Here is a 9634-nt window from a genome sequence, read left to right on the forward strand (position 1 = left end):
TCCATTCAGATCTCCTTTTTTAGCTTTCTCCTTTTCCACCTCATTTCTTTCTCCACCCACTTTATTCATTTTATTTGTCTATTCTTGATTATCACACAGTTTTCATAGTCTCTGGCTATTCAACCTTCAACTTCTAAAATACTCTCTCTAAGATACTTTTCAGAAGTCTCTCTCTAACACATTCGAAGACCTTACCAAGAGTCCCCTCATCACCTTCTTTATCTTCCCCTCATCGACCTCATGCTCATCCTCCACATCTCATCCCCTTTCTCCTCCACCTCCTCCTCCAGTTCCTTCACCACCTGTCCTCCTCAGTCTTCTATCAATATACTTTTCATGAAGTGTTCTCCTCACAATTTTCAAAAAGTCTCTTTCCTTCATTAATTCCAAAATCCTCCTCACAAGAACTGTCTCCCTTCCTTCCTTCCTTCTCACTCACTCTCTCTCTCTTGAAGGTTGTGTGGCAGAAAGGACCAGGAGTCCTAACTCCGCCCTAATAGAGGCAATCATCAATCAATCAATCTCTTCCTCTCTCTTTTCCTCCATCGAATTATTATTATTTATTTATCACATGTGCACAATACTTAACATGAGGAAAGGCACACAGGCTCATCCCAAAGCTGTCCCATTTCCAATTTTACTATACTGTCCAAATCAAAATGTTGGTTAGGTCACTATCACTTTTCAAAATACAATTTACGCTCTTCAATACTCAGATGAACGAGCAATTTTGAATCAAATAGAAACTAATAAAGTTTTAAATCAGAAAATCTAGAACAGTAACTTAGTAATAATTCAAAAAGTATAAATTTTGAATGAAACTAGAAGTTTTTGAGCTAAAACTTCACACTTACAGAAAACTACAGCTGAAATTAGAAGTGAAAATATAATAAAATTATATTCTTCCACAACGGCCTGCTTTTCTTTCCACTCCTCCTACTCGTCCTCCCTCCCCTTCTCCATCTTCTTCTATTTCTATGCTTCCTTCTCTTACAGTTCCTCAACCTATTCTCCTCAATCATCTATCAACATACTTTTCATGAAGTCCTCTCCTTGCTTGAAATTCAAACCTTCTCTTATTCATTTATTTTCTCTCTTCATTCTTCTCCTCCTTTCCATTAACCTCCTGTTCCTGCTCCTCCACACCCCCCCCCCCACTTAGTCATCCATCAAAATAAATTATGAAGTCGTCTTCTCTTTACCTTCAATTCCAATTTTTTTTCCACAACCTATTCTCCTCAATCATCTACCAAATACTTTTCATGAGTCCTCTCCTTGTTTACAACTCCAAAACCTCCTCTCATTCCTTCCTTTCCCTCTTCATCAACCTCTTCTCCTCCTCACCCTTAACCTCCTGTTCCTGCTTCTCCACCTCCCCCCACTTAGTCATCCATCAAAATAAATTATGAAGTCGTCTTCTCTTTACCTTCAATTCCAATTTTTTTTCAAAAAGTTTCTAGCTTTCAAATTTCAAACCTGCCTCACAGAACCCCCCCTCCTCTCCTTTGGCTCACTGCTAAAATCTGCTGCCCCTCTTCCAAATCACAGTCCGTTTGCTCACTACTTCCCCACCACCAGCTCCTCCAACACCACTAACCCCTTCCCCCAAATCAGCCGGTATATGCCGGGTCTGATGTCTCACATCCGTGTACCTTCTCTTCCTCTTATCATCGTCCTTATCAGTGCTACCAACACCAACTCCCAAAACGACACCACTTTTCTTGGTGACACTTGTCGTCGGTTGCTTAGCAACGGTGGATGACTTCATCATCCGCTCAATGTCAGCTGTTTTAGATCGCATACCGCGCCACCTATACTTGAGATACTGGTGGTTATTTTGCGGTCACTTCTTTCAAGATTGGTATCACCGTTCTACACCACCTCCACCAATCGCAGAAGAGCTCATACTTTTCGACACGTTACTAGAGGTACTACCTGTGCTGCTACTGGACAGTAACCTCTGGAAGGTGCCCCCGCTTCTACGCCTTGGAGCCGGTTGGGGACTGGAGCTTGATGATGTCAAAGCATACTGTGGTGATGAAGTGGGACTATACCCAGAAGACTGTAGATTGTAGCTTTGAGGTGTGCTACCTGTGTACACTTGTGGGGAAGGTGTACTGGGCTGCACGTAGACTTGTGGGGTCGCCTGTAGATGGAGGCCCACAGGTTGTATGTAGCTGGATTTCACATGTTGTAGTTCCCCTGTAGACTTCACTGTAACCCGCTGCAGAATCACTTGTCTGGCTGTGTCTGTCGTTGTCTTTGTGTGGTCATAGCTTGTCGGTGTCCTAGATTGGTCATAGGTTTCGGGTTCCTAGATTGGTCAAAGCTTGTCGGGTTCCTACTATTGTCGTAATTTGTCCTCACATTGTCGTGGGTTGTCTTCTTAGTTGGAATGCTGATGCGTGCCGTGGTGGGTTCCTCCTCATAGTAGGAGGGTGGAGGCGAGGTGGGAGAGGTGGGAGGCGTTGAGGAGGAGGCCCACGATGAGGGAGGAGAGCTGTAGACTCCGGAGGAGGAGGGAGGTGTGATGCGAGGAGGTGGACTGGACGAGGAGCCGATTGCTGAGTCAGCGTAGAGTGGTGTCGTAGTGGGGGTGGCCTGGTAGTGGTGATGGATTTGGTGGTGGTGTGTGGTGTACGTGGTGGATGCCTGTGAGGAGTCCGAGCCGCCCGATTGACTGCGCGTGCGCTGTTGGTTGGCTGTGGATGATGTTGTTCGCACCATACCTGTAACACATGAGGAATAATGATTAATGGACTGTAAAGTATCCTAGATTCACCAGACGTAACGAGAAATCATAAAGGGAAATTAATTTGAGTTTGAAAAGAAAATTAATTTTAGAATAGGAAAGAGTGATGAATGGGTAGTGGGATCAGATTAGATTAGATTTCTTTACTGATGTATGTTAGAATATTTACTGGCTTATACACTAATTGAAGGGGTTATATACAAGGGGTCCAAGTGACATATGGGACCCGTTCTGTGTACATGGAATGTGGTAAATTGTCCGATTCACAATTATCAAGTAAAAAGACCCACGTTCCATGGGAGGAATTTTGACAGATTCTGTTCCAGAATCCTGTTCCAGTTCCAACTTTCTGCCCCACAGTCGAAATGTGGTAAATTGTCCGACCTGGTACAGTTCCAACAGGTTTCAACTATCTGAGCTCTCATTGGTCAATTATTGTAGTCTGCTTGCTTTTCTGCGCATGCGCTGATAGTTTGTTTACCATAGCATAGAATACATAACCAACAATGATGTTTGATAACCATTCATTAAATTAATTTTTCTCGATAGAAAATTGAGAGTAATGGAATAAAAGAAATTTACACTTTTCTAGACGGTAGGTTTGTGAAACAGCCTTTCTTCATTCACGCAGCTAGTGAACGACACATTTTAGTGTAATTAACTTTTAGGTGCGCGCCAAAAGCTTGAACCAACGATTTTGAAATGGCGTTCCATGGGAACATTTGTACTAGTCACGTGATGGAACAATTACGATTGGAACTGAAACAATTTACTGTACACAGAAGGTACACATTGTTAGTTTCGAGAAAATGAGCCTAAAGTTTAATTATATATTAATTATTCATTCATGAAATGATATAGAATTGATATTTACCTATCCCTGTACCTATTCAGTATACTTTTAGCAAATCAAACGTACAGTTTCATGTCTCAAATTGCGTTTCTTTCTCAATTATCAGCTGAATAGTGTTAGGAAGTATCTTCTTTCTCAATTATTATCAGTTACATGGTGATGAGAAATATCACTTGTACCCCTTGTTTACCAATCAAAACTCTATTGTATAGCTACACATAAATCTAACAAATTTACCAGCAATTGAACAATGATTAATGACCTCATTGCAATATTATCTGATTCGCTAATTGGTTCTTGAGGTATCTTTTGCTTGGTGACATGGCTTAATCAAGGTTAAATTTAATTTGATGGATACGAGCAACCAGTTTCCTGTAAACAAGGGATCCAAGTCACTTGAACCCCTTCTTCAATCAAATAAACAGCTGTTTGAAAATGTAGTTTAAAATTTTAACACCAGATGTCAGCACTGATTAGACTTACGCTTGTACCTCTTGTATACTAGATTTTTACCACTTTCAGCTATCGATTACTGTAGCTAACTCAAAAAAACAGAAAAATGTCACTTGGACCCCTTGTATTCTGACCCCCTCAATTTACATTAAATGACGGTAATGCTAATTATTCAACGAATTAGACAAACTATAGTTAATTGAAATTAATCAAAAAGAATAAAGATTGAATGCATTAGAATAATGATAGTATAAAATTAATATAACTTCATAAATCGGCGGTGTTTCAACAAATGATTGTCGATTCTTTAAAAAGGGTATGAAATAATATCTTTCCCATCAACAAACGACTAGAGAAAGGGGAGAAGGAAGAAGGCATTGACAAGACAGAGAATCGGCAACGTTTTTCTCCTATCTTACTCCACCACCATTATAACGTGGACCTCACTATATCTATGATTGTGATATGATTCATTTCAACCTTCCACTTGTTTCATATTCATTTCTGTTGACATGACATTATCGTCATAATCTGAATCACAAATTGTTGGAAATCCCATACTATTAAACGAGCAGCTTCTTTTTATATATTTATATGTTTAGATATTTAGATGTTTAGATGCTTGGATGTTCAGATGTTCAGATGTTTGTATTTCACCAGATCTCGAAAACGGCTCTAACGATTCATACGAAATTCAGAACATAGTAGATTTATAATATAGAGATTCGATTGCACTAGGTCTCATCCCTGGGAAAAGTGATAGTAAAAGGATACAGTAAACAGATGAGTGACAGTAAAAGGATAATTATTATCCGTCCTTATTCGGAAAAACAGCTGATAATAATTATTTCGTCGTCTATTGTGATGGAGTGAGTTAGCGAGCGAGTTCATGTGTTGGGACTGTGTCAAAATTATGACTCAGCTGTTGAACTTTTGTAATCATTCATCAAGTACTTAGTGCCGGTTGCAAAAAAGCCGGGTTATTTTCAATCCTGATTAATTCCAGTAGATCCATCTTTTTGGAATGGTCTTCTCTGTTTTGTTTCACGTGAAGTTAATCAGGATTAAAAATATTTAACCGGCTTTTGTGCAACTGGGCCTTTGTGAAGGAAATTTTGCATTCCTCTGGAATTGATCCTAATTTACTGTGTGATTAGATAAATATTTATGTATGATTAAATTTACCCGGCTTTTGTGCAACTGGGCCTTTGTGAAGGAAATTTTTCTCATTCCTCTGGAATTGATCTTAATTTACTGTGATTAGATAGATATTTATGTATGAATGGTATTATAATTTCTTCTCTCGTAATAAATTGTTTATGCTTTTGTACTCCAGAGCGAAGCTCGGTCCCCGATATTATAGTTGAAAGTGCTTACTGAGGGATATGTGCTGGCGATCGGCTTGGTTGTCCTCAATGTAGGGAATGTCTGAATCATCCAGGTTGACAGCAAAAGAGGTGCTTGTGCCCCCTGATGCAGAAGGCACTGGAATCTTCAACACCGCCGTGATTGCGCCAGATTCCAATGAGCTCCGCTGGAAACACCACATGACAAACAATATCTTATTATCATATTATCATATTATCATATTATCATATTATCATATTATCATATTATCATATTATCATATTATCATATTATCTATTACATATTATCATATTATCATATTATCATATTATCATATTATCATATTCTCATATTATCATATTATCATATTATCATATTATCATTTATCATATTATCATATTATCATATTATCATATTATCATATTATCATATTATCATATTATCATATTATCATATTATCATATTATTATTGACCGAGCAAAGTGAGGTCTAAAGCTGCATTTACACCGGAGTTAATAACACAAGTTTTTAACATTTTTGTTATCAACTGATGTTAATTACAAAAGTTAATAACATCATGTTGAGTTGCGTCATAGAGAAACAATAGCGTAAGTAGATATCCCATGGTATAGGGCGTTTATGTCGCAACTTTTTCTCTTATCTCAAGCCGATTACTGTGGATTATTGTCAATTTTTACTGTTTTGTTGGGGTGAGAGTATATATGAACGGCACAATTGAGAGACTACCAGCGTCACACAGCTGCATAGAAGAAACTACGTGAACTATCGGCTTGGATAACAGTAAAAGTTGCGACATAAACGCCCTTACTACTACTACTTATCGCTACTTGATCGCTACTTATCGCTATATGATCTACTTATCGCTATTTCTCTATGGTTGCGTTTACACCGGAGTTGATAACATGAGTTATTGATAAAAAAATTGTCAACTTGACTAAATCGACAAAAAAATCTCTTGAAAAATTAATAAACTTAACTCGTGTTTTCAACAGAAAATTCCTTGTTATTTACAAGATTTATGTTATCCATCGAGAGTCGGTAAAGATCAAAGGAAATGTGTTATGTTAATAACAAAGCTCCTTTATCGCATTAACTTTTGTTAATAACAGTTACTATCTTCCCCGCAACCCCCTCGCCCCCATCCTACCCTACAACTACAGCTGTTCCCTAATAACTACAGCTGCAGACAAAACACGTGACAAAGTTATTAACTTTTGTTGATAACAAAATTAGCAGCCAAAAGAGAATGTTATTAACTCATGTTGAAAACTTTTGTTTTAAATTCTGGTGTAAACGCATCATGATTTATTTACATTAGATCAGATGGAGAAGATTATTATGTTAATGATCACACACATGTTTCAATTTAGAGTATTTTGGAGACATTTTTTTGCTTTTTATTCCGGCTGTTATATTATATGAATACTCTCGTTAAATGAAAGCATATGGAAGTCAATTATATTCATAACAAGTTTTGGTTGATAACAATGAATTTTCTGTTTGAAACATGAGTTATAAACTTTTTTCAAGAGAAATTTTTGACGATTCAGTCAAGTTAATAACCTTTTGTTAATAACTCGTGTTATTAACTCCGGTGTAAACGCAGCTTAAGCTATTCAAGTCTCTTTATGTTTATATGTTTATATTTATCTGCATTTCTCCTTATGTTTATATGTTTCGCATTCACAGCGAAACGCAGCAATAGATTTTCAAAAAATTTGACAAGTATGTTCCTTTTTAAATTTCGCGTCGACCTATACATACAGTTATTTGAAATTTTGCATTTTAATGATATCACAAAAGGAAAAGGAGTCTCCTTCGAACGCCAATATTACCGTAAAAATCAGACTTTAGAATTATTCATCATAAATCAGCTGTCTAGTGGACTATGATACTACCCGTTCAAAAACATCGAACATCTTGAAATGTATCCTTCCTCGACGTTGGAAAGATATTTTTTCATCAACGTAGACAGTTGTCTACTAACATTGTCTTTTCATAACTGAGGCCATGATTCTAGTTTGGAGTTTGGAGTTATTGATAAAAAACATTTTTATTTCAAGGTTTTTGGAAATTTGCATTTCAAGGTATATATATATTTTCAATATAAACGAAAAAGGAGCCTCCTTCATACGACAATATTAGAGTAAAAATTAGACTATATCATTATTCATCATAAATCAGCTGTCCAGTGAACTATAATACTACCCGTTCAAAAACATCGAACATCTTGAAAATGTGCCCTTCCATCAACGTTAGTGGACAGTTGACTATAATACTACCCGTTCAAAAACATCGAACATCTTGGAAATGTATCTTTCCATCACGTTGTAGACAGTTGCAGCCAGACCTGATAACAGTGCTCACACTCACATTCCGGGACGACACGTCACGGTACGAAAGGACAGAAAGATCTATGTTTATTTAGTTTTTTTCTAGAATTTTAAATTGATAAATTATTTATTAATTTCTAGGAAACATAACAACAGGTCAATGCAACTTACTGAGCGCGAGGTCCATGTTCACAGAATTACTAGTATGATTTAGCATCTAAAGTTACCAGCTGTATAATAAACACGTCACCCTGTGATAAACTGTGATATTAAAACGGTAGTTTGGGATTGAAGCTAGTGTAGTTGATTGGTACCAGCTGTAGATAATCGTTCCTTAAAAGACCTATACAATAAATATCACACCCCTATCATTGAGAAACTGTAAAATGTTCGAAGAAATTATTCACCTCATGGAAGAGAGTTGTTCATATTGCATATTGATGACAGACTTATTTACTTTTTTCAATTTAGCTTAGCTTATATTCATCCTTAAATGGAAGATGGGAACATATGGAATTCTGTGTAATATTCATAGTACATTGCATAATTCCTGACCATCTATTCACAATCAACAACTATGAACACATTAAATTCATATTTGAAACACTGATTACACCTATATTTTTTTAATTCAATACTTTTCTGATAGATATTACTACCAATGATTGAGAAGAATATGTTTTCGGAAAAATAATAATGCTGCATGACTAAGCACATGGGAAGTCCGTATTGAGATGTGAATGAAAATATTGATTGCCAAATAATTTCATGATTTACCAAATAAAGTCTAGTGTGACATGAGATAAATTGGCTTTTTGGCGGTACGAAGTTCACCGGGTAAGCTAGTATAATAATATTTTTCTTAATTTCATACAGATGTTAATGCATGATATTTTATAATGAACTTAACTGTGCTGAAAGTTTGAGATTAGTCTCAGAGTTGGACTATCATCACTTCCATTACAGACATAATTTTTTTGATACTCCATAATTTTTTTTTAATTCTATGGTTGATAATTACCGAAGAATTGATGTGATCAGTGCCGTATTCCTCGACGCCTTGTCCACTGGCGCGTCGTGACGGCGTATTTGAACCTGTGTCGTAGTCCGATCTTCGACCCCCACCATCCTCTTTTCTCTTTTGATATTCGCTCTCTGCTTCTCCCCTTGTACCTGAAAAATACAAACAAGAATAAATATACAAATATAATATTCAATTGAATACACTCTTACAATCTAATATTCAATTTTTTTTTATTTCATCCACGAAATTCAACAATATAAACTTGAATTTTAAAAACACTTTGAAGTGAAAATACTTACTTTTGTAGTGACGATCGCTTCGACCTGTTGTTGGATCGTCTCTACAAAAGTAAGTGTATTTTCACTTCAAAAGTGTTTTTTAAAATTCAAGTTTTATTTTAACAGTGAAAAAGTATGGATATACAACAGAGTCAACAATATACAATCTCGCAATAACATGCACCTTACTGGGTCTACAATGACTATTATTGCCAAGTAGAAATAGCTTATTTTACCTCGATATGAAGAATTCCACATACTGTAATAGTATCTAACGTAACAGGATGGAAGGGGCGTTTCGCAGGCGAGAATGGTGTTTCCTAGTCGAGGCGTTAGCCAAGACTAGAATTTCATTCGAGCACTGCAAAAGACATTCACGTCCAAGTAACGTACACTATTTTTTGTCATTATAATCCGAAGAAGAATTAATTGAGAAATATAAAACATTATCTGCTTGTGCTGACGTTACTACATGCATTCTATGAACATAACCTAGTTTACAAATACTGAACAGGATTTTGTGGAAGTTGACAAAACTTCCACCTCGAGCGCTGGAGGTGGTTTTTTTGTAGC

At 36.7% G+C, this 9634-nt stretch overlaps 1 protein-coding gene across 1 annotated transcript; it reads right to left on the reverse strand.

The window, feature by feature from the left end:
• Positions 1 to 1890: 1890 nt before the first annotated feature.
• LOC120355962 (putative protein TPRXL) lies at positions 1891 to 8932 on the reverse strand (the record flags this gene model as incomplete). The annotated part of the gene is made up of 3 exons (XM_039444731.1): positions 1891 to 2729; positions 5436 to 5592; positions 8781 to 8932. Coding segments are annotated over 3 exons (806 nt in total), but the record flags the coding sequence as incomplete, so codon positions are not given.
• Positions 8933 to 9634: the final 702 nt, after the last annotated feature.

The sequence above is a fragment of the Nilaparvata lugens genome, unplaced genomic scaffold (assembly GCF_014356525.2).
Source record: "Nilaparvata lugens isolate BPH unplaced genomic scaffold, ASM1435652v1 scaffold5373, whole genome shotgun sequence".
NCBI classification, from domain to species: Eukaryota; Metazoa; Arthropoda; class Insecta; order Hemiptera; family Delphacidae; genus Nilaparvata; species Nilaparvata lugens.